The sequence below is a fragment of the Aethalodelphis obliquidens genome, unplaced genomic scaffold, assembly GCF_003676395.1.
Source record: "Aethalodelphis obliquidens isolate GAN/ISIS:26980383/991018 unplaced genomic scaffold, ASM367639v1 scaffold38, whole genome shotgun sequence".
Lineage (NCBI taxonomy): Eukaryota > Metazoa > Chordata > Mammalia > Artiodactyla > Delphinidae > Aethalodelphis > Aethalodelphis obliquidens.
Window position 1 is genome coordinate 16,859,815 of NW_020837982.1, and position 25,208 is coordinate 16,885,022.

The 25,208-nt window shown below is 45.0% G+C and overlaps 1 protein-coding gene across 1 annotated transcript in view; it reads left to right on the forward strand.

Annotated features, from left to right (window-relative positions):
* Window positions 1–13,089: 13,089 nt before the first annotated feature.
* The window catches only part of CENPV (centromere protein V), a 32,314-nt gene continuing 20,195 nt past the window's right edge, over window positions 13,090–25,208 (forward strand). Inside the window, exon 1 of the mRNA XM_027130979.1 lies at window positions 13,090–13,121. Coding sequence (XP_026986780.1) covers window positions 13,090–13,121 — 32 coding nt within the window. The remainder of the gene's footprint in view (window positions 13,122–25,208) is intronic.

The following is a 25,208-nucleotide window of genomic DNA, read 5'->3' on the forward strand; positions in this document are numbered from 1 at the left end:
CTGTTGCGTCACTTATCACTCTTACGTAGGCGCCGTGTCCGTGCGCCGCTGAAAGTAGTTCGCTCGGCCCCCACCTCCCGCGACGCAGTTAGGCCCTTCGACTGAGCCCTAAATTGCTTAGAGCCGAGCAAAGGATCCTAACAAGTCAGCTCACCTCTCTTCCAGGTGATCCTTCTCCTCCTTTCGGAAAAGGTAGGAAAATTATCGGGCGGATGAATTCGAGTTAAGGGGACCTTCCTCGAAAGCTCTGGAAACTTCCTTGCGGCGCCGGCGCTGATTGGTGAGGCGTGTGAGGCGAGGCCGGCGCTGATTGGTGGAGAACGCGGCGGCTCGGCTGTTGCTGGGCTCTGGCTGGAGTGCTTCGGCACCGACGTTGCTTAGTAACTGAGTGCGCGTGCGCGGCAGAGGGGCGCCTTCGGGAGAGAAGCGTACTTCCGGCCGGGGTGGAGGAGGGGGCCTTCGCTCCTTCCTCCAAGGCCCCGACCCCTTAAATGTCGTGTTTTCAGGGCTTTGGTTGGAGCACAGCGGGCTACGCGGCGACTTTCCTGAGAAGGGCTCCCGGTCCCGGTCTGGAGGTGCCCAGGCGCTGGGCGGCGGGGCCCGCAGTAGTTTTTCCCGGTGTCTGCTGAAGCATAAACCCACCTCATATTGGCCTGTTTTTATTTTTGTTCTTGTCTGGAACAGCGTTGCGGAGGTTTAGTCACGCTTTACAGTTAGGGTGCTTTGGTCGTGCTCTGAGGAGATGAAATCTAGACTCTGTCGGTGGACTCTCTGCTGAGCCCCGGTTTCTCCCCCGACCCTTCCTCCACTGCGGAGCCCCCCGCTCCCACCCCATACCGTGGAGATTTCTCCTGAGTTCTCTCATCGCGGAGCACCCCTCCCCCCAGCCTCTCCCACGGCGAGGCCTCCCCCACTCCCCATCCCCCACCGCGGATCCCCACCCAACGCACACTGCGAAGGCTCCTTCCCTCTTCCGCATCATGGAGGCCCCGCTCTCCCCGCCCCATCACCCTCCATGTGACCCGGCGGCCGTGCAACGACCAAAACTGCACATCCCTTTCCCTCCTAGCAGTTTGTCCAGACTCTGGTGGGGAAAGAGGGAATGTGGATTAGGGAGCCGAAAACCCACTTGGAGAGACAGAATCCATGTACGAGAAATAACTAGTATTTTTAGTGTCCCATCAATGTGTTGGTTGTGCACGCGACAGTAAAGGTGGGCCTAACCAGCTCGGACTGGTTTCCGCGCACTGGGGTTATGGCCGCTCGTCCGCAGGGAGATAACCCAGGGAACGTGAGTAAGGCAGGCGTGTTTGGATCCGGAGTCCCGCAGCCCCGCGTCTAAGTCATGCAGGTGGAGGCGTAAACAAACATGTGAGCGGCTGTTTGTCACGTAATAGCAGCCTCCCTAAGTTAAGAGGTGGTGTAACGATGTGCGCCTGAGTACCAACTGGCTAGCTATCACTTAGAAAAGGTCGTTAGTCATTAAATGACATTACTAGGCTTAACATTAAGACTATGTCGGTGGAGCTGCAATGTGACAGGTTTATGCGTTAACGCCTAGACAGCTCTGAATTATTTAAAACTTGGTAAGATCTACTTACAGGGCTAATAGGAGATGGAAATAAAGTTTCTTTAAGATCATTTGGATTGGGAGGTAGTTGATTAAATGTTTATTGCGCAAAGTATAAATTTTCATTTTCGTTAAGCTGACAGTGAGTAGTCTGAGCTTGTTTCACCAAATCGCAGTTCCTCCTGAGTCATACATGTGAATTGGTAGAATGATCTAGAATGGAGATCTCATGGTTTGATATGATGACTTGGCTGGGAATTCTAGCAGTTACCAGAAATAAGTTAGTTATACAGCTTCTTGGTTTAATGTTTTACCGAAGGGCATTTGGTAAGCTCAACATAGCAAACTGTTTTCAGAAAGGAGGCCTGTGCCTTCCTTGTATAATAAAAACAAGATGAATTTTTTATGGCCTGTTTGTAAATAAAACTTTTAATAATAGCATCATTTCTGGTGATAAATTGTAAAAAGTAATTGGTAAACAAATTAAAGACTAGATGGGCAAAATCCCCCAAATCAGGAATTTGGAAATCTAGCACAATACTTGGTATTGTGCTCAATAAATGTTTGTTCAGTGAAGTGCAGTTTCCCTTTTGTTCAACTGGGGAAAAAAAACCCCAAACAAACAACTGTGACAGCCTTAGACACTTAAAATACAAAACAGAAAGACAGTACTTATTTAACATCCATAGGCAAATAGTTTTTGCCTAGGCAGTTCCTTTGAAAAAAACGAAGAGGATTTGATTCTGAGATTCAAAGTGATGTTTTACTTAGCTAGATGTCTTTTAATAAAAATCTGTGAGAAAACTATGTTTCCAATTATAAATTCACAATTGTTTTCTTGACATTATCAGCTGATATTTAAAGTATGGAGTTAGTCTGTGGTTTGTCATTTCCTTGTTTGGCAATTTATCTCGACAGAATTATGAGACTAATTCCTAATTTCTTACCACCGAGTTAGAAACTTTGATATTGAATGCCCAAATGAACACAGAGCAAAATTCTAAATTGTCTTTACACTGGGCCTCAAAATTACAAAAATCTGTCCATTTAAAAATAGGTACTCAAAAATGTTTTTACTGTGAAATATTACATACATATATGAAAGTTGGAGGTAATATAATAAACACCATATAACCACCACCCAACTTTATTAAATCTTAACATTTTGCTATTTTGCTTCAGCTTTTTCTTTTAATATAAAAATTTATTTAGTTTATTATTTTTGGCTGCGTTGGGTCTTTGTTGCTTTCTCTGGTTGCGGCGAGCGAGGGCTACTCTTCGTTGCGGTGCGCGGGCTTCTCGTTGCAGTGGCTTCTCTTGTTGCAGAGCACAGGCTCTAGGAGTGCGGGCTTCAGTAGTTGTGGCTCGTGGGCTCTAGAGCGCAGGCTCAGTAGTTGTGGAACATGGGCTTAGTTGCTCCGCGGCACGTGGGATCTTCCCGGACTAGGGCTCGAACCCGTGTCCCCTGCACTGGCAGGCAGATTCTTAACCATTGTGCCACCAGGGAAGTCCCAGTATTAGTCATTTTTGGACTGGCTGATTTCACTTAACATAATGTCTTCAAGGTTCATCCGTGCGTGTGACAAAATTTCCTTCTTTTTTAAGGCTGACTAGTATTCCATTGTGTGTATAGAACATATTTTGTCTATCCATTCATCTGTCTATGGATATATTGGATTGCTTTCACTTCTTGGCTGTTATGAATAATGAACTGCTACGATGCACACGTGTGTGCAGATATCTCTTTTTAAGACCCTGCTTTTAGTTCTTGTGGGCAGACACCCGGAGGTGGGATTGCTGGATCTTTTTTTTTTTTTTTTGCGGTACGCCGGCCTCTCACTGCTGTGGCCTCTCCCACCGCGGAGCACAGGCTCTGGACGCGCAGGCTCAGCGGCCATGAATCACGGGCCCAGCCGCTCCGCGGCATGTGGGATCTTCCAGGACCGGGGCACGAACCCGTGTCCCCCGCATTGGCAGGCGGACTCTCAACCACTGCACCACCAGGGAAGCCCTGCTGGATCTTAATGTGACAAAATTTTTAAGTTTTCGAGGAGCCTCCATACTGTTTTCCACAGCCGTTGCACCATTTTACATGCCCACCCAAAAAGGCACAGCCACGATTGTTCCACTTCCTCAACATTTGTTACTTAAAAAAAACCCAAAATGGTGGCTGTCCTCACGGGTGTAAGATGATATCTCCTTGTGACTTCGATTTGCATTTCCTTAATGATTTATTTTTTACTTTAAAATAATTACAGATTCACAGGAAGTCGCAAAAATAGCAGAGAAGTCTCAATGTACCCTTCACCCATTTTCCCCCAGTGATAACATCTTACACAACTGTAGTACAGTATCAAAACCGAGAAATTAACACTGGTGCAACGCACAGACCTTTATTCAGACTTCAGCAGGTTTACGTGCGCTTTTGTGTGTGTGCATAGTTGTGTGCAGTTTTATCACATGGGTAGTAGATTCATGTCCCCCCCACCACGGTCAAGATACAGAGCTGTTTTCATCACCGTGAGGATAACCTCTTGATACCGCTTTATGGTGGGTCACAAGCTTCTCCCACCACTTACGCCCAAGCCCAGGCAATCATTAATCTGTTCTGCACCTGGATAATTTTGTCATTTTGAGAATGTTACATAAATGGAATCGTACGATGTGTAACTTTTTGACATTAGCTTTTGTCTAAAATTCATCCAAATTGTTGAATATATATTCATAGTTCATTCCTTTTTGTTGCTGAGTAGCATTCTGTTGTATATGTGTCCCACAGTTGGTTTAATCATTCACCTACAGATGGACTTTCGGGATGCTTCCAATTTTTGGCTATTACAAGGCTTAAGCAACAAAAATTCAACTGAGTAATGGCTTTATTCAACAATTTGTGAATCAGGCAGTATCACACCTAGCAATAGAAAGGAGCTCTGTAGAGCTGCAGAAAAGGAAAGGCTTTTATTTTTTTGGCCACCCGCCACGCGGCATGGGGGACCTTAGTTCCCAGACCAGGGATCAGACCCGTGCCCCCTGCAGTGGAAGTGCTGAGTCTTAACCATTGGACCGCCAGGGAAGTCCCAAGGAGAGGTTTTTAAAGCCAGAGAGGAAGCAGAAAAAAGGAAAGAATTAGCAAAGAGTACCTTGTTTTGGGCGAGGATGCCCTCCTAAGGGGAAGGGAAGGGGTGTACCCACGGATTACCTCCTAGTGCTAACTAGGACATTTCCAGGTTGTCTGGTTAAAGATCACATTCCCGGGGAAGCTTGGAACTGCAATTGGGTTAGGTATTAAGTCTTGGTTTGCTGCCCTGGGGCCTAACACGAGTGACTCCATTTGGGACATTTTGTCTCCTTTTTAATTTTTTATTTTTGGCCACACTGCGCAGCATGCGGGATCTCACTTCCCTGACCAGCGATTGAACCCACACCCGCTGCAGTGGAAGTGTGGAGTCTTAACCAGTGGACCGCTAGGGAAGTCCCTTGTCTCCTTTTTAACACAAGCTTCTATGATCATTCATGTACATTTTTTTTTTTTTTTTGGTACGCAGGCCTCTCACTGTTGTGGCCTCTCCCGTTGCGGAGCACAGGCTCTGGACACACAGGCTCAGCGGCCATGGCTCACGGGCCCAGCCGCTCCGCGGCATGTGGGATCTTCCCGGACCGGGGCACGAACCCGTGTCCCCGGCATCGGCACGCAGACCCCCAACCACTGCGCCACCAGGGAAGCCCCGTGTACATTTTTGTGTGAACATATGTTTTCATTTCCCTGGGATGAATGCTTACTACTGTAATTGCTGGGTTATATGGTATGTATGTGGTTAGGTTTTTAAGAAACTGCTAAGCTATTTTCCAGAGGGGCTGTATTATTTACTCTCCCACCCCCAGTGTCTGGGAGATGCAGTTTCTTTGCATCCTTACAGCATTTGGTATGGTCACTATTTTTTATTTTAGCTACCTAATACTTGTGTAGTGATATTTCATCATAGATTTAATTTGCATTTCCCTAATGATTGATGATGTTAAACATATTTTCATGTGCTTATTTGCCATGTGGATATCGTTTTTGCTAAAATGTCTGTTCATGTCTTTTGCCCATTTTGTAATTGGATTGTTTGCCCTTTTACTGTTGAGTTTTGAGAGTTCTTTATGTGTTCTAGATACAAGTTCACAAATTCTTAGAAGAAAATACAGATGTTTTCCTCCATTCTATAAGTTGTCTTTTAACTTTTTTTTTGGCCACGTCACACAGCATGTGGAATCTTAGTTCCTCAACCGGGGATTGAACCCACGCCCCTTGCATTGGAAGCGTGGACTCTTAACCACTGGACCGCTAGGGAAGTCCTGTCTTTTCACTTTCTTGATGGTGTCTTTTGAAATATAAGTTTGTTATTTTGATGACGTCTCAACACCCTATCTTATATCACGCTTACCTGATCTCTTCCACAATCACCTCCATTTTACCTGAGCAATGAACCTTGGCATCACCGGAAACTGACTGAACTGTGCTTTCTTAAACCCCAGTATTCAACTCTCAGGGCCCAACCTCTTGCTTGTCTAGCTGTCTTTCTACCTTGTTTGCATCTGCTCTGTAAACCTTCTAAGGCCTGCAGTTCCCCAGTTCTGTGTTTTTTTCCTCTTAACAGCATCTTTCACAGAGCAAAATTTAAAAATTTTGATGAAGTCCAATTTACTGTTTCTTTTCTTTCTTTAATGGATTATGCTTTTGGTGTCATGTCTAAGAGCTCTTCACCCAGCCCTAGATCCCAAAGATTTTCTTCTGTGTTTGTTTGGTTTTTTTAAAAATTATTTTCCTTATCGGTTTAGCATAGATTTGTTTGTTGTTGGTACTGTTGTTGTTTTGGCCCGGAGGCATGGCATGCGGGATCCTATGCGTGGAGTCCTAACCACTGGACTGCCAGGGAAGTCCCATTCTCCTGGCTCTTTTCTACATGTAAATCTATTATTCATTTTGAGGTTTAAGTTGAGGTTCATTTTTTCACTTTTGGATGTCCAATTCCTCCAGTTTCTCCATGGAAACACTATCTTTCCTCCATTGAATTACTTTTGCACCTTTGTCAAAACTCAGTTGGCTGGACTTGTATGGATCTATGTTAGTTGTTTGTCTTTTAAACTATTCCCTTTCCAATAACAATTCTTTCTTTCTCTTCCTGAAGGTAACACAGTGCTGAGTTCGATGTTTATCAACCCCAGGAACCTTTTAAGACTAATAATATAAATTTATGTTTCCGTAAATATTACATGTTGGTATAGATTGACTGTGACCCCCCAGAATTCATGTGTTGAAACCTAATCCCCAACGTGATGGTATTTGGAAGTGGGGCCTGTGGGAGTGATTAGGCCATGAGAGCAGAGCCCTCAGAAATGGGGTTAGTGCCCTTATAAAAGATCCCAGAGAGCCCCTTTGCCCCATGTGAGGACACAGGAAGTGGGCCTTCACCAGACACTGAATCTGCCAGCACCTTAATGTTGGACTTCCCAGCCTCCAGAGCTGTGGCAGATACATTTCTGTTGTTTATAAGCCACGCAGTCTGTGATATTCTATTAGAGCAGACTGAATGGATTACGACACCTGTTTTCAGACTTTATGTAAATGATGTCATACCCTCCATATCATTCTACAACTTCCCTTTTTTAATATTGTTGTTGTGATTTAGCTGTGTTGATAAATCTAGTTCAACTGCTTTAGCTGCTATATAGTATTCTGCTATGTGAACATATCACAGTGTAACATTAGGGTATCCCTAGTTTTCACAGTTACAAACAAAGCTGCTAAAAGCATTTTAAAATTTTATTTTACATTTATTTTATTTTTAAGAACTGTGGTAAAAGACACATAAAATTTCCATCTTAACCATTATATGTACACAGCTCATTAAGTACATTCACATTATTGAACAGCCATCACCACCATCCATCTCCAGAACTCTTTTCATCTTGCAAAACTGAAACGGTACCTAGTAAACAATAACTCCCCATTCCCTCCTGCCCCTGGTCCCTGGCAACCACCATTCTTCCTTCTGTTCCTATGAATTTGCCTACTCTAGGTACTGCATATAACTGGAATCATACAGTATTTGTTCTTTTGTGTCGGGATTATTTCACTTAGCGTAGTGTCCTTGAGGTTCATCATGCTGTAGCATATGTCAGAATTTCCTTCCTTTTATAACTTGAATAATATTCCACTCTATGTATGTACCACATTAAAAAAAAATATATATAGGGGCTTCCCTGGTGGCGCAGTGGTTGAGAATCCGCCTGCCCATGCAGGGGACGCGGGTTCGTGCCCCGGACTGGGAAGATCCCACATGCCGCGGAGCAGCTGGGCCCGTGAGCCATGGCCGCTGAGCTTGCGCGTCTGGAGCCTGTGCTCCGCAAAGGGAGAGGCCACAACAATGAGAGGCCTGCGTACCACAAAAATATATATATATGTATATATGTATATATTTATTTATTTATTTATCTAGGCTGTGCCAGGCATTGTGGCGTGTGGGATTTTTTTTTTTTTTTTTTTTAGTTGTGGCGTGCAAACTCTTAGTTGTGGCATGCATGTGGGATCTAGTTCCCCGACAGGGATCGAACCTGGGCCCCCTGGGAGCATGGAGTCTTACCCTCTGGACCACCAGGGAAGTCCCTGTACCACATTTTGTTTATCCATTCATCTGTTGATGGACTCTTGGGTTGTTTCTATCTTTTGGCTGTTGTGAATAATGCTGCTATGAACATGGTGTACAAATATCTGTTTGAGGGGCCCTGCTTTCAAATCTTTTGGGTATCTACCCAGAAGTGCAGTTGCTGGATCACATGGTAATTCTGTTTTTAATTGTCTGAGAAACTACCATACTGTTTTCCATAGCAGCTGCATCATTTTACATTCCCACCAACAATGAAAGCATTCATGTATATTCTTGTATGGATGTGTGAAAATGTCTCTAGGAAATATACCTAGGAATAGGATTGTGGGATGTGTCTTAAACTCTACTAAACTTTGCCAAAGTGCTCTCCAAGTGATTGTACTAACTTACACTCCCTCCGGCAGTGTAGGACAGTTCCCACAGTTCTGTAGCTTCAGCAGCGCTTAGGATTGGCAGGCTCTTAAAATTTTGCTAACCTGATGGGAAGACTTTTTTTTAGAAAACAAGATTTACAAAGTCCCCTTCAGTTTACTTTATAAATATGAACCTATTTGTTTTCAGATGGGTTTTGACTATAGGGAGGGAGACACCACTGAGGCAGGTCTGACATCTGGTAGATTTGGCCACAAGAGGTCCATTGGTGTGAGGCTCGAAGGAGCCTCTTGGGAAGACCTGTATGAGGCAGAGAAAGGTGACTTGTAGCTGCTGATGGAGGGTGTGAGGATGCAAAGGAATGTTGGGTTAGCTCCTACAAACAAATTGCCTTTGCAGTGTTTGGTGATTTATTTATTTTTAATTTTTTTAAAATTTATTTTATTTATTTATTTTTAAAATTTTTGGCTGTGTTTGCTCTTCGTTGCTGTGCACGGGCTTTCTCTAGTTGTGGCGAGCGGGGGCTACTCTTCGTTGGGGTGTGTGGGCTTCTCATTGCAGTGGCTTCTCTTGTTGCAGAGCACTAGCTCTAGGTGCAAGGGCTTCAGTAGTTGTGGCACGTAGGCTCGGTAGTTGTGGCACATGGGCTTAGTTGCTCTGCGACATGTGGGATCTTCCCGGACCAGGGCTTGAAACTGTGTCCCCTGCATTGGCAGGCAGATTCTTAACCACTGCACCACCAGAGAAGCCCCTGGTGATTTATTTATTTATTTATTTAACATCTTTATTGGAGTATAATTGCTTTACAATGGTGTGTTAGTTTCTGCTGTATAACAAAGTGAATCAGCTGTACGTATACATATATCCCCATATCCCCTCCCTCTTGCATCTCCCTCCCACCCTCCCTATGCCACCCCTCTGGTTGGTTACAAAGCACCGAGCTGATCTCCCTGTGCTATGCGGCTGCATCCCACTAGCTATCTATTTTACGTTTGGTAGTGTATATATGTCCATGCCACTCTCTCACTTCGTCCCAGCTTACCCTTCCCCCTCCCCGTGTCCTCAAGTCCATTCCCTACGTCTGCATCTTTATTCCTGTCCTGCCTCTGGGTTCATCAGAACCTTTTTTTTTTTTTTTTTTTTTTTAGATTCCATATATATGTGTTAGCATACGGCATTTGTTTTTCTCTTTCTGACTTACTTGACTCTGTATGACAGACTCTAGGTCCATCCACCTCACTACAAATAACTGGTGATTTATTTTTAATTTAAAAATTTGGTAATTATGTCAGATTTGTCAGTAAATCCTTTTAGGAACCTAAGGCAGTGTGCTGCAGCAACAAGAGCATGAGATTTGGAATCAAACGCAACTGTGTCAGATTCCCAGCTTGATTTCATACCAGTCCTATGACTATGTGTATTTTACTCGCCACTTTTTTTTTTTTTTGCGGTACGCGGGCCTCTCACTGTTGTGGCCTCTCCCGTTGTGGAGCACAGGCTCCGGACGCGCAGGCTCAGCGGCCATGGCCCACGGGCCCAGCCGCTCCGCAGCACGTGGGATCCTCCCGGACCGGGGCACGAACCCGTGTCCCTTGCATCGGCAGGCGGACTCTCAACCACTGCGCCACCAGGGAAGCCCTACTCGCCACTTTTTTAAAAATATATTTATTTATTTATTTGTCTGCGCCGGGTCTTAGTTGAGGCACTCAGGATCTTAGCTGCAGCATGCATGTGGGATCTAGTTCCCTGACCAGGGATTGAACCTGGGCCCCCAACATTGGGATCGCAGAGTCTTAACCACTGGGCCACCAGGGAAGGCCCTCACCACTTTTAACCTTTAACTTCCCTATCTGTAAAGAAAAATTGTGGACTAGTTGTCTTCCTAGCTTGTCAGGTTGTGGTGAGTCTTAAATCTAGGCAACTCGCTTGGCACTTGGTGCTGAGAAAATGTCATTTCCACACCTTTCTCTTGGCCTTTTTGCTTGGTTTCCTTTGCCAAGGAAAAAAGAGAGCTGCCCTTGGAAAGACTGGTATTTTCTTTTTTTTCCAATACCTTTCTAGGGAATTCTCAAACTTAGTCAATGAACCAAGAAACTGAGGCTTAGTGTATCAGTTTCTCAATCTGTTAGAAAATTGTATTAGGTATCCAGAAATGACTAGGCAATAGTTGCTATTATATCCTTGGATAAATAAATTAATCTTAACACCAATCCCTTAGACTTCAAGGAGTTATTCTTCATTTCTTTTTCTGATTACCATAGACTGTTTCCCAATTTGTATTTCAGGGTCCAGAACTGATTCTAGGATTTAAGTGACATTTTAAACTTTTTTGCGGTACCCGGGCCTCTCACTGCTGTGGCCTCTCCTGCCGTGGAGCACAGGCTCCGGACGCGCAGGCCCAGCGGCCATGGCTCCCGGACCGGGGCACGAACCCGTGTCCTCTGCATCGGCAGGCGGACTCTCAACCACTGCGCCACCAGGGAAGCCCACATTTTAAACTTTTATATATTGTGTTTAATATTTGCTGTCAAGTGAAAGAACAGAATAGCTAGACAAAAGACACAGATGGTTTTTTAAGTTGATGTGTTATTTTTGTTGGCTGTGTCACATTTAAACATAGATGAGATTTATTATGGGATCTGTCTTGAAAGCAGCCCTTTGCCCCTGTTTTGCTGTCATAGGGTTGGCTAGTACATCTTCTGATACTTAATACAGTCTCTGATACATAAAGGAATTTCCTTATCTCACATTCAAAATGCAGCAAACATACATATTAAGTCAGCCTTCATATCAATCAGTTCTCATTGCTGTGTATTTACAGCAACAGATTTCTAATCTATTATCATAATCTCCTCCAGGCAACTGTGTCAGGGCACCGTGGACTCTTGAAGTTTAAATGTGAGCCAGGAGAAAGACTAGGTGATTGGTTTATTCACTCATCCAGCAGACATGGGCCCAGCAGCTTCTGGGCATGGGAGGCCTTGGGGTTGCTGACTAGGGTAGGACATGCGCCCCACCCAAGGGGGTCATGGTCTCAGCACCAGTAAGGGGTCGTTGTGATGCTGAGAGTAGTTCCCTTAAAGAGTTGTTGGAGGATTCAGTGAGTTAATCATACAAAGGGCTGAGAAGAAAGCTCAGCATGTAGGGCGTGCTTGATACATGCTAGTTACCGTTATCAATCTTAAAAGGCAGAAAGGGCTTTTAAGTACAGACTGGACTGGGTTGAGATCCTGACTCTACCATTTGCTCATTATGTGACTGTGGGTGAATTACTTAACTTCTCTGGGCCTCAGTTTCTTCATCCATATGGTGGGGATAGTAATAACACCTAGCTCAGAGACTTTTTGCAGATTGAAGGAACCTGCCTTGCAAGGTTAGTTTCTACAGGGAGAGTGCTTCGAACAGTTTCTGGCACATAGGAGGCACTCAGTAAACGTTAGCTGTATAAACAAGGAGAAGTCCTTAGACTTCTCTGGGGGCACAGAGGAGGAAGGAGCAGTCCAGCTGCCTGGAGGAGGGTAGCAGAAGAACCCGAACGTTACGACTAAGGTATTATTTAGAAGCCCAGTTACAGGAGGAGGAAGGATTGTCCAGAGAGAGGGGAGCAGGTGAAAAGTGAGAAGGTGGTGTAATGAAGAAATGGTGGGTGCCGGGAGTCCGCCTGCCGATGCAGGGGACGCGGGTTCGTGCCCCGGTCCGGGAAGATCCCACATACCGCGGAGCGGCTGGGCCCGTGAGCCATGGCCACTGAGCCTGCGCATCCGAGGCCTGTGCTCCTCAACGGGAGAGGCCACAACAGTGAGAGGCCCGTGTACCGCAAAAAAAAAAACACCAAGAAATAGTGGGTGCCTGGGCTTCAGGGGCTTCAGGTGGGAAACAGGCTGGAGAAGCAGGCAGAGGTCAACTCCCCAGCAACTTCACTACCTCCAGCTGTCCTGGCTATCCCAGCTGTTTCCCACTTCTGGACCTTTGCACTTGGTGTTTCCTTTGCCCACAACTCTTCCATGGCCACTTCTGTCTTTCCTTTTCGGCAACGTAAACGTCACCTCTTCATAAAGGCCTTCTCTGACGTCCATTTCTCCCGCCGCGACTCAATTGCATCATCTTGGTTATTTCTTTCAAAACGATTTCATGTTTCCCCAATCCATAATTATATTGCATACGTGGTTATCTCTTTATTCACTTCCTCCACTGGAGTGCAAAGTCCATGAGTGAGGTACAGACCATGTTCCTCTGGTTTATCACCATACCTCCACACTTAGCCAGCTAGCATAGAGCCTCGTATGTAATCAGCACTCAGTAAATATTTGTTGAAAGAATGAATGACGAACGAGGGACCTGCCTTGCCATGCTGAGGACTTTAGATTCTTCCTGCAGGTGTTCTGCGTGGGAATGACATGATCAGATTCCTACTGTAGAATGATAACTCGGTGACACTGTAGCAGGTGGAGAGAAGGGGGATGAGATTAGAGACCCGCACTCCGGAGATGGTGGCCGATGGTCAAGCAGGAGATGATGGGCATCTACAAGTAGACCAAGTCAACAAAATCCAGCATCCCTAAAGAAAGTGGCAGGGAAGAGCCAATAAAATCGAATAAAAACAGAGCATTGTTTACTCATAATTGGCCCTTGTTTCTGGAAAGGACCAAGATGACTGACTTAAATGTTTATAGTGTAACAAGATAAAATGAAAGAAAGATGAACGGGTGGGGAACTTACAACAACAAAAGGAGAGGAAAAAAGAGAAAATGAACTTAGGGAGCGATTAGAAAGTGCTGGCTTTGAAGTCTATCCTTTTGCGAGAGGTGGGCCATAGATTTAGTATTTTGGTAGTTTTTTTCTCCAGCCAGTGTGGAGAGAGAGACACACAATCAATTACATGCATAGTAAGTCCTTGTGATAAAGTGTAAATACATCCATACAGTGGAGCACTACTCAGCAATAAAAAGAAATGAACTACTGATACACATAGCAACATGGCTGAATCTCAAAATAATTATGCTGAATGAAAGAAGCCGGACCAGAAAGGGTACAAACTGTAGGATTCCATCCCACATAAAATTGTAGAAAACGCAAACTAATCTATAGAGTGAGAGAGCAGATCAGTGGTCACTTTGAGATGGGGCAGGGAGAAGGGATGAGGTGGGATGGATGATAAGAGGCCGGAGAAACTTTGGGGGCGGGGTGAGGAAAATGTTTATTATCTTGATTTTGATGATGACTTCATGGGTACAAGCATCTATCCTAACTTAACAATTTGCATACTTCAATTAGGTACAACTTCTTGTGCACCATGTACACTTCAATAAAGGTATAAAAAAGTTAAATTAGATAAACATCTGGCAAAGCAGTCCCTGAGAGCTCAGGTAAACCCTTGATGAGCATGGAGGTACCTCAAGAAGTTAAACTGACTTCAGCAATAAAAATTAAGAAAAAATAGTTTTTAACAATAAATATCAGTCTCCTTTTATAAAATATAAATATACATTTACCCAGTGTGAGACCTCTTAAATTACGTTAATGTACCAGACATTAGCGTTACCCTAATAGATCCCCTCTGTTTGAATTTATTTGACCTCAAATGGAAGCTAAAGCACAGATTCTTTAATTACTTTGGAATTAACTGCTGCCCTTTGAATCCAAACAGACGTATTGTCAGAGGCTGTATCAGAAGACATTAATAGTAATGAACCTGTAGTGACCAAGGGTCACCCTCAGTAATGAATGCCTCAAGCAGGACACATATCATTTCCATGTTTTCCCATCCTGTTGGGCATATAAGTTATGCTCCCTTGCTACACGGTGTTGAGAGGAAGAGCCTCCCAGATGCAGATTTAATTCTCATGGCAACTTTTCCGAAGACTCTTGTCTGTAGGCTATGAATAGCAGATTAAAAATAATAATAACAGGGCTTCCCTGGTGGTGCAGTGGTTGAGAGTCCGCCTGCCGATGCAAGGGACACGGGTTCGTGCCCCGGTCTGGGAGGATCCCACATGCCGCGGAGCGGCTAGGCCGGTGAGCCATGGCCACTGAGCCTGCGTGTCCGGAGCCTGTGCTCCAAAACGGGAGAGGCCACAGCAGTGAGAGGCCTGCGTACCGAAAAATAAAAAAATAATAATAACAGTAATCAGTTTATGCAATTCTGAAGTAGAAGTCGTCTGTGTGTGTGTGTGTGTCTTTCTTAGGGACCAGAAAATACTAAAGGTAAGAGGAATATGACCACACAGAACTGCTTAGGTTAAAGTGAAAATGATTACATTTATGCTGATTGTTGTGCCAGGCCCTATGCTTAGCATTGTATCCTTTAATCTTTACACCAAAATAACTTCCCAAAGTAAATAATGTGATTATGCCCATTTTATAAATACTTGGGAAGAAAAAAGATAAGTAGCCCACAGTCACACAGCTAAGAGGTGGCAGAAGTGAGATTTCAACCCAGGTGGCCTGACTCCAAAGTCTTAAACCTGAGGCTGATTTTCTCCAGTGGTCCTTTAGGGTTATTAGAAATAGTCGGCAGATTTACTGCTAAACTACCTAGTAGTGGCCAAAGCAAAGAGGGAAACATGATTAGGCATTTATCACACTGTCCCTAAGACACAGACAAATTGATTCAAGAGACACAGCACGTTTCCTGCGAAAAATGTCTTCTATAGGTTCTAAGGAAGAGTATGCCCTGTGATGAATGGATAAAACCTTCCATTGCATCCCTCTGGGAGAGAGAATCAAGAAGTTTACTACAGGGACTTCCCTGGCGGTCCAGTGGTTAAAACTCTGCACTTCCAATGCAAGGGGTGGGGGTTTGATACCTGGTCGGGAAACTAAGATCTCACATGCTGCGAGGTGTGGCCAAAAAAAAAAAAAAAAAAACAGTTTCAGTACAATAAGATGAATAACTTCTGGGAATCTAATGTAGAGCGTGGTGACTGTAGTTAATACTGTATTGTACACTTGAAAGTTGCTAAGAGATTAGATCCTAAACCATCTTAATTTAATCATCCTAAATCATCACGCTATATATCTTGTACTTACATAATGTTACTTGTCAATTATATATGAACTGGAAAGAAAAAAATGAATTTCACTACGGCTACATCCTATGCTGGCCCTTGATACAGACTTGTGCCCAGCTGTTCAGCGAGGGTCCAGCCCAGTTGTCCAAAATCTCAGATGTTTTTCAGGGAAAACATATCTGGACAGATAGAGGCCACAAGCCCTCTGGTCAATCCACCCTCACTACTATGTCTCAAGAACAGTCTTGGCCAAAGATGTGGCAGCAAAGAATTGGTCCTGGAGCAAACCCAAATGTCCTTAGGTACTCAGGGCTGTCCTCAGGTGCACCCCACCCACACATCTCACCAGGCCAGTCTTCTGCGCCCCCAGCACACGGCAGAGCTGAACAGCTCCGTGTCTGTCCTGAAGTAGTCATCATCCAGTGGAACAGAAAACATGTCGATAGATAACTCACGCTGTGTGAGAAACACTGTACAGAGGCGCTTATGAGAAGCGCGGGTGACGTAAAGGCTGTGCTCAGCCCCAGCTGGCAGGGGTGGGCGAGTTCTCCCTGGGCGGACCCTGGAGTTGGATTCACCAGGATGCCAGACCTCCTGCTCAGACACGCGCTCCCGTGCAGCCCGATACCCACGTGAGCTGCCAAGCCTCGGAGGTTTTGCCGTTTGTCGGGAGGCCTCTGCATCTCACCGTTGTTGGATTCCCTAGCTGGGTAGAAGGTGGCTCTTCTGCGTTCGGGCCTCCCGGCTCCGAGCTGAGCACAGTGCAGTGTAGACCGGGCGTGCTCCACTGCTGGAGAATCCAGCAGCTCACTCACTGCGTGTCACTCCTCTGCTTCCTGTTGTTCCCAAAGAAGATCCAGAGTCCTTGCCGTGGCCTCCCTTGCCGCTCTGCCCCTGTGATCCGCCCCTCAGTCACTTCAGTCCCGCCGTGACGGCCTTCCTTCCGTCTCCCAGACTCGCCAGGCCCGTGCTGGTCTCGGGCTGGCGCCCGTCTTTCTGCTTGGACTGCTCTTCCTTTTTTTCTCATCATTCAGGTGTCAACTCAGGGGTCCGCTCCTCGGAGAGGCCTCCTCTGACCACGCTGTCATACTACACTGGATGGAATATTCTTTTGTTGCCTGCAGCACACTTATCGAGGCCTGAACTTGCTCGGCTCATTCATTTTTTACCCCCCATACATTGGAAGCCCCAGGAGGCCAGAGACTCTGTCTTATCATGGTACCCAGAGCGATGCCTGGCACACAGCAGGCGCTCAGTGGGCATCTGCGGGCTGTCGTGCTCCCTCCCAGACCAAATGGGTCAACTTCCGGGCCCACTGGAGGGCGCTGTGGCACAGGAGGCCGTGGGGCTCCTGGGCTGTGCCTGGATGAGGCCTCCAGTGCACGAATGTTGTCCCCCAGACCCCAGTGGACGTCAGCAGGGACGTGCAGAGTCATCTGGCGCAGAGTCAGTCCCTTTGCTCCAAGGACACACGTCTGCTTCTGGTTTCAGCAGCCACGCCCTCATCTGGCTCACTGGGAAGACCCGCCCTGCTTCCAAATCCTGAGTACATCCCAGAACAGAAGGAAAAGTGAACACGTCAGATGGATAGATATTTGGGGTGTAATGGAGGAAAGAAGGGTTTAAAGCACTCTGTCCACAGTCCTGAGACTGACTGAATTAATGTGGGATAGAGAAGCAGGGCCCACAGGAATCCCAGGGAAGGCTCTAGGAACATGAAGAGGTCCGGCCACCAAGGGGACGAGTTGGGGTTCAGGCCCCAGGATGGCTCCAGAGAAACCCCAGGCACTAAGAAACAAGGTGTTTCCAGAGGAAAAGAAAGCTCTCGCCTGCTTTGTTTTGTTTTTTTAATAACAAAACCAAACGTTCATTATTACACATTTACTGAAAACAGAAAGTTATGGCCCAATAAACCAGCCGCTAAACAAGCTGGAATAAGAGAAAAAGAACTGATTAATTTTCCCAAATGGAGAAACATACCGTGTTTTTTTTTCTTTTTTGGCCACGCCACGTGGCATGTGGGATCTTAGCTCACACACACACACCCCTTGCATTGGAAGCACGGAGTCTTAACCACTGGACCGCCAGGGAAGCCCCCCATAGCATGTTTATGGATTGAAGTGCTCCACACCGTTAAGATGGCAGTTCTCCCTAAGTAGATCTATAGCATCAATGCAGTCACCACTGAAATCCCAGCAGGCTTTTAAAGATAGGCATTGATGACCTGATCCTAAAATTTATGTGGAAACAGAAAGGACCTAGAATAGCCAAAGCTATTCTTTGGGAAAATAATGAACAAAGTTGGAGTACTTAGCCAATTTCACACCTACTGTAAAGACATAATAAAGACAGTGTGGTGCTGATATAAGGATCAACATAACATAACAGAGAGTCCAGAAACAGATCTTCCCGTTTGTTAACAAATGATTTTCTCGAAAGGCATCAAGGAAATTCAATGGGGAAAGATAGCTTTAAATAAATGGTGTTGGAGCAATTGGATATCCATATGCAAAATAAATCTTACACCAAATCTTACACACAAATTAACTCAAGATGGCACAGAGAACTAAATGTAATGAAAAACTAGAAATCTTCCAAATGAAAAAAAAAATTGTGTGTGTGACCCTGAGTTATGTAAAGACTTCTTAATTATGACATCACAAGTGTAATCCATAAAAGAAAACATTGATAAATTGGAATTAATTAAAATCAGTCTGCCCAAGCCCACATGTAGAAGTAGGATGGATAACATATTTGCAAATAAGACTCTAAAAATCATTAGGTGATGAAATACTATCCTCCCTGGGAAATCTTGAGGGATTGTGGCCAGTTTTTTGTTTTTAGTTGATAAGCACTAGCCAGATATTTCTAGAACTTAGGATAGCTGTAGCTACATGTCGCAACTCACAGAGCTTGCCCGGGATTTTTCCGAAGCGTCCTGATCGTTTGTCTGATCTTGCTACTTTCATTCATTCAGCAAATTTACTGAGTGCTTACTATGTTCTGGGCATCGGTCAAGGCCCTGAGGACATAAAAGTAAACAAGACAGATGGAGTTCCTGGTCAAGGAGCTTAGTTTCTAGTAGGGAGGTAGACAACAAAACCAAACCATCTTTAATGTGTTAGGTAGTGATGAGGGCTGAGGGATAGAGCAAGGGTTAGAGAGACATGCAACAGCTCTTTTACATAGCACAATGGCCTCTTGGAAAAGGTGGTTATTTGAGCAAACACCTGCTTAAGGTCAAGGAGCCCGTCATGCAAATAAGGGGCAATGAGTGGTGGTGGTGGGTAGTTTCTAGCAAAAACACAGCCAGAGAATGCTTGTTGAGGTCCAGGGGTGCCAAGGAAGGTGTGACTGGAGCTCAGAGGGAGAGGGAGTGGTGGGCAACGAGCTGGGGCAACGAGCTGGGGGTGGTTGTGTGGATTGGTTTATTGGCGGTGGTGAGGAGTTTGGATTTTAACCTAATTTTGATGCGAAGCCCCCAGTCTGTCTTGTTCACTGTTGCATCCCCAGGGCCATGAACAGTACCTAGCACATAGGTATCAGGTTTGTTTGGGTTTTTTTCCCCAAATCAATCTGTAGATTTAATGCATCTCCAATCAAACTTATGACAGGATTTTATGGGGACTTGAAAAGCGAATCTAAAATTTATATGGGGACTTCCCAGGTGGTCCAGTGGTTAAGACTCCACGCGTCCACTACAGGGGGTGGGGGTTCAATCCCTGGCTGGGGAACTAAGATCCCACATGCCGCTCAGCACAGCCAAAAATAAATAAATAAATAAAATAAAATTTGTATGGATGTGCACAGGGCCAAGAACAGTCAAGACCTTCCTGAAGAACCAAGACATCAAGGCTTTATTACATCTTTTTTTTTAATTTGGTTGCGCCAGGTCTTAGTTGCACCACGCGAACTCTTAGTTGCGGCATGTGGGATCTATTTCCCTGACCAGGGATCGAACCCGGGCCCCCTTCACTGGGAGCACAGAGTCTTATCCACTGTGCCACCAGGGAAGTCCCTCAAGCCTTTATTAGGTTTTAAAGTTATAATAATTAATACAATGTGATTGGCTCAGGATCAGTGAAACAGACTAGGAGCTCAGAGAAAGAGCTGGGCATATATAAAAGCCTAGTATACATACATTGGGTAAAGAAGGGACTATTGGAAAAAATGAAAATAGACTCCTATTCTACACTGCACCCAAAACTAAATTATGGGTGAATTTAGGCCTTAACTGTGAAAGGGAAAGCTTTATATTTTTTAGAAGGAAATCTAGGCAAATATCTTTATGACCAAGGTGAAGAGCTTTGGTAAATCTTTCATAAGTTCAACTGCATTAAAATTGGGACTTCTGTTCATAACATACCTAACAAAGACAGCAAAGGGACTTTCCTGGCAGTCCAGTGATTAAGACTCGTGCTTCCAATGTAGGGGGCATGGGCTTGATCCCTGGTTGGGGAACTAAGGTCCCACATGCTGTGGCAGCCAAAAAAAAAAAAAAAAAGCAAAAAAGACAGCAAGAAGACTGGCCATAAACTTGAGGAAGAGCCTTGCAACACATAATTCACAAGGATCAGTATCTAGCATGGGGCTGTCCAATAGCATTCTGCAATGATGGGAATATTCTATATTTGCACCATCCACTAGCCACTGACCACACGTAGCTACTGAACACTTGAATTACGGCAAGTGAGACTGAGAAATTCAGTTTTAAATTGTATTTAATTTTAATTGTAGTCACATATGACTAGTGGCTACCATATTGGATAGCACAGATCTGGAATACATAAAGAACATAGAAGAGGAAATAGGATGGAATAAACATACGAAGTTGCTCAACCAGATCAGGAATAAACAAATTAAAACAATGATGAGATACCACTTCATAACTTCCAGATGTGCAAAGATTAAAAAGTCAGACAATAGGGACTTCCCTGGTGGTCCTGTGGTTAAGACTTCACCTTCCAATGCAGGGCGTGTGGGTTCGATCCCTGGTCAGGGAGCTAAGATCCCACATGCCTCATGGCCAAAACACCAAGACATAAAACAGAAGCAATATTGTAACAAATTCAATAAAGACTTTAAAAATGGTCCACATCCCCCCCCAAAAAATAATCTTAAAAAAAAAAAGACAATATCTGCTGTGGTGAGAGTTTAAATTGTTACAACCCCTTTGGAAAACAAAATTGAGGAAGTGTATATCCTAGACCCAGCTATATCACTTCAATTATTATAGAAGAAAATTTGTCCTTAACCTGGCCTGTGGGGTGACATAATTCACAGACAGGCAGCGTTGCTAATAAAATATTTAAGCAGTTTTATGACAGATCATAATCAAATTAAGATCTCTTCTGAGACACTAGATATCCATATACTAAATCGACTGTCAGCTATCAGTCAAGAGTCTAAAGATCTTTAATTAGACTTTTCTTTCGTACACAATCTAACTGATTGTATTACTGTGATGCTGGAGCAGTGATTACTGTGATGATGTGATTTCTAAGAAATTGGGCTTAATCCCCATTCCTACCACAGAGCTCCTAAAACCCTAGGAATTTTCTAAGTGATCAGAGTGATAGAGATGTCTTGTTATTCATAACAAGCCCCTTTTAAAATTCCCAGAGTTTGTGTTAATGGAGCGACTTTTGGAAAGGCCTTAAATTTGTGGGCTGATTGCCACGGGAATCAACCGTGTGATTAGAAGGTTGGAAGTTACAGCCCTACTCCCCCACCTTGGGGGAGGGGAGAGGGGCTGGAGGTTGAATTAATCATCAGCAACCACTGATTTTATTGATCATGCCTACGTAACGAAGCCTCCATAAAACTCTCTAAAGTGCGGCGTTTGGGGAGCTTCTGGCTGGTGAACAGTGGAGGTGGGAAGAGTGGCTGGAAGAGCGGTCCCAGAGAGGAATGGAGGTCTGCACCCCTTCCCACACGCCCTGCCCTGCGCATCTGTTCCACCTGGCTGCTCCTGAGATACATCCTTTCTAATCAGCCAGCGATCTAGTGAGTAAACCGTTTTCCTGAGTTCTGTGAGCCGATTGAACAAATTAATCAAACCCCAGGAGGAAGGAGGTCATGAGAACCTCGGCTTTATAGCCAGTGGATCAGAAGCACAGGTGACAACCTGAACTTGGAAGTGGTGTCTGAAGTGGGGAGGGAAGGGGACTGTCTTGTAGGACTGAGCCCTTAACCTGTGGGCTGCAGGCAGATGGTATCAGTGTGAGTTAAATTACAGGACACCCAGCTGGTGTTGGAGAATTACTTGGTAAAAGACCCCCCAGACATCTTGTGTCAGAGTAATGAAGTATGGAGAGTAGAGGAATTTTTTCCTTTAAATTGCCTAGTCAAAACAAACAGACAAACAAAAAAAAAAAACCCAAAACAAAACAAAAAAACCCCGGAAAAAAAAAAAGGGAATTCCCTGGCGATCCAGTGGTTAGGACTCTGACCTTTCACTGCCAAGGGCCTGGGTTCAATCCCTGGTCAGGGAACTAAGATCCCACAAGGCGAGAAACTAAATAAATAAATTGCCTAGTCATTTTTCCCCCTTTAAGTGTTTCTACCAAGAGAGAAATCTTTGGCTTGGTCCATCAGAGACCTTTGTTCTTACAGCAAGACTATAATAAAACTTTGGCATGTACTCATAATCAAGTTGTCTTAAAAGATTTTTAAACACTCTATCCTGGAGAATCCCTTGCATACCTGCCCCAGGGGATATGAACAAGAACGTTCACAATAGCAAAAACTAAACATGTTTCTCTATCAACAGTGAAATGGACATTGTGGGATGTTCACATGATGAATACTAAGCAACACTGAACATATGTCAACTCCAACTACATATGTCAACAGGGATGAATCACAAAAGACTAGTCTCAGCAAAATGCATACAGTATTATTCTATTTAACATAGAATTCAAGAACAGACGAGACTAAATAGCATCCTCTTTAGATGTACATATACACATGTGATAAAGATTAGCACAAGAGTCAGGACTGCCGTTACCTCTTTGGGAGCAGGGAGGAGGACGTTGGCAACATCCGCGAAATGGCTATTGGGCACTCTTTTTATTAATATTATTTGAGCTGAACGTTTGCATTATGTACGGTAGTTCCTCTAATGACAAGGAGCTACTGCGGCACAGGCGCGGGCACCACAGTCAGGAGGAAGTCGCGCCCTGGGGCGGGACTGCGGGCAGGTGTGTGTGCAGGTGCGGGCGCGGGGCCCCTGCCCTCGGAGCAGGTTCCTCCGGTGCTAGGCCCGGGGACTGCTGCAGCTCAGCCTGTTTACCTGGAGAAAGCTGGGCCGTATTTATGGAAAGGTATTTATGGGCAGCCAGACATGCCCACTGCACCCCTGGGCGCTGGAGGGCTGCCCGCCACCTGCCCCGCCCGGGAGACCCTGACTCGGGACAGCGGGGCCCTGAGGGGTGTCCGGGCGGGGGCTTCGGTACCACGTGAAACCCAATAAGTTAAGGGAGGAACAGCTGCTTCCTCGAAAAAGAAGAAAGAAAAACAAAACAAAAATAAGGAGCTGAAAAAATGCCTCTTGCTGCTGTGAGGGAGCAGACGGGGAGGCGGGGGTTGTGGAAGCAGGGAGCTCTTCGGCGAGGCTGTGCGGCGGCTGGGACTCCGCGGGCGCAGGGGACGTGGGAGGGACTTTAGGGCCGCCAAGGCCATGGCCCTCCTCTCTGGCGGGAGCTCTACCGCCGGCTGGCCCTGTGAGCCTGAGTTACTTACACCCTCAGTGTCCACAGCAGAAAAATGTGCACGCTAACCGTGCCTGCCCTGTGCCGAAGTGCCTCTCGGCACAGTGCCTGGTATTTAGGACCGTCCCAGGGCCACCGCGTGGGGCTGCCCGGAAGGAGGGGAGCTTTCTCTAACCCAGCAGCATCAGTCAGCTTGCTGTGCCTGCCAGCTTGTGTGCCCGGAAGGAAGAGTCTTCTTGTTCGAATCGGCACAAAAGTTAGTGGTGGCCCTGCATATGCTCAGAAAACAGAAGTCACTCCTGGCATGTTCGTAGGAGGGAGGGATGTAGGTGTTGATATCAATGGCAGCAAGGAAAGCAATAGGCCTGTCCCAGGAGCTGAGAGATTTGGTTACCCCTCCTGTGGTTGAGAAGGACGCCACCCGAACCTCTGTCAGGTGCTTTCCCCATCTGCAGGCAGCTGGAAAGCTTGCAGGTAGCCTCCCGCACGCCTGCGGGTACAAAATGATGCCTTTGACAGTGGGCACTAACTCCCCGAGCCTGTGCCTACCTGGTCTGCACGACACAGGGACTCCTGCCCCCTGGTGGCCAGTACGGATTCTGCACACTCCCTCGAGCTAAAACAGCCAGGCACCTTAGTCTCAAGCACAGGCAAACCGTATCGGAAAAGCACGTTTGCCTTTGGAGGGCAATGTTATTTACTCTCTTATGCTTCTATACTTCTAGTACTTCTGGCCGAAATCATGGGAACTTGTGCTTTATAAAAAAGCAAATCGAACACACTGTACTATTTTCAGATTCCTAAAATCCTGTACAGATTTGCCAGGGGTTTTTGTGTTTTCCCTTTAAAGTTGAGTGTTACCTGTCCTCTTTCTGCCAGCACATTACACGCTGGACGTGTTTCTCCACAACTGGGGTCACCAGAGACCTTGTCATGTTGGTTTTAGGGGCTAGACTAGAACCAAAAAAGCCCACTTACATTAAAAAGAAAAAAATATGGTAAAGGGAATTCCCTGGCGGGCCAGTGGTTAGGACTCCGCAGTTTCACTGCTGGGGCCTGGGTTCAATCCCTGGTCAGGGAACTAAGATCCCTCAAGTCTTGTAGCATGACCAAAAAAAAGAAAAAAAAATTATGGTAAAATATACATAAGATGTACCATTTTAGCCATTTTAAAGTGTACAGTTCCATGGCATTAAGTACATTCACATTGTTCTACAACCATCACCACCATCCACCTCCAGAACTTCTTTCATCTTCCCAAAGTGAAACTTGGTACTTATTAAACAATTACTCTCCATCTCCTAGAACCACCATTCTACTTTCTGTCTCTACGATTTTGACTACTCTAGGTACAAGTATGTATATTTTTGATTTTCACAGGTGGGCTTTTATATTATGACACAAAGAGAAATTTCGAATCTACAGAGAATATATATACCCTTCATGTCAATAGAAATCAATTATATGCCACAAAGAAAAGGATAATAAATTCGAAAATAACAAAAGATTCTATAATTCAGAAACTTTAGCTATAGCCCAGTACAGTTAGAAATCAACCACAAAAATATTTTTTTAGTTTTCGTTTGGAAATTAAGAAACAGTCTCTCAGTTCTAAGAGGAAATCAAAATTATTGGGAAAATTAGTGAATTTAGCAACGTCAGTGGATACAAGGTCAATATACAACAAAATAATTGTTTCTATATACTAGCAGCAAACAGTTGGAAAATGAAATTTAAAAATACCGTTTATAATAGCAGCAAAATATTTAGGATAAATTTAACAAAAGACATATTAAGTTTATAGTTGCTGAGAGAAATTAAATAAGATTTCATAAATGGAGAGATATATTTGTGGATTGGAAGACTATATATATATGTGTGTGTATATATATAT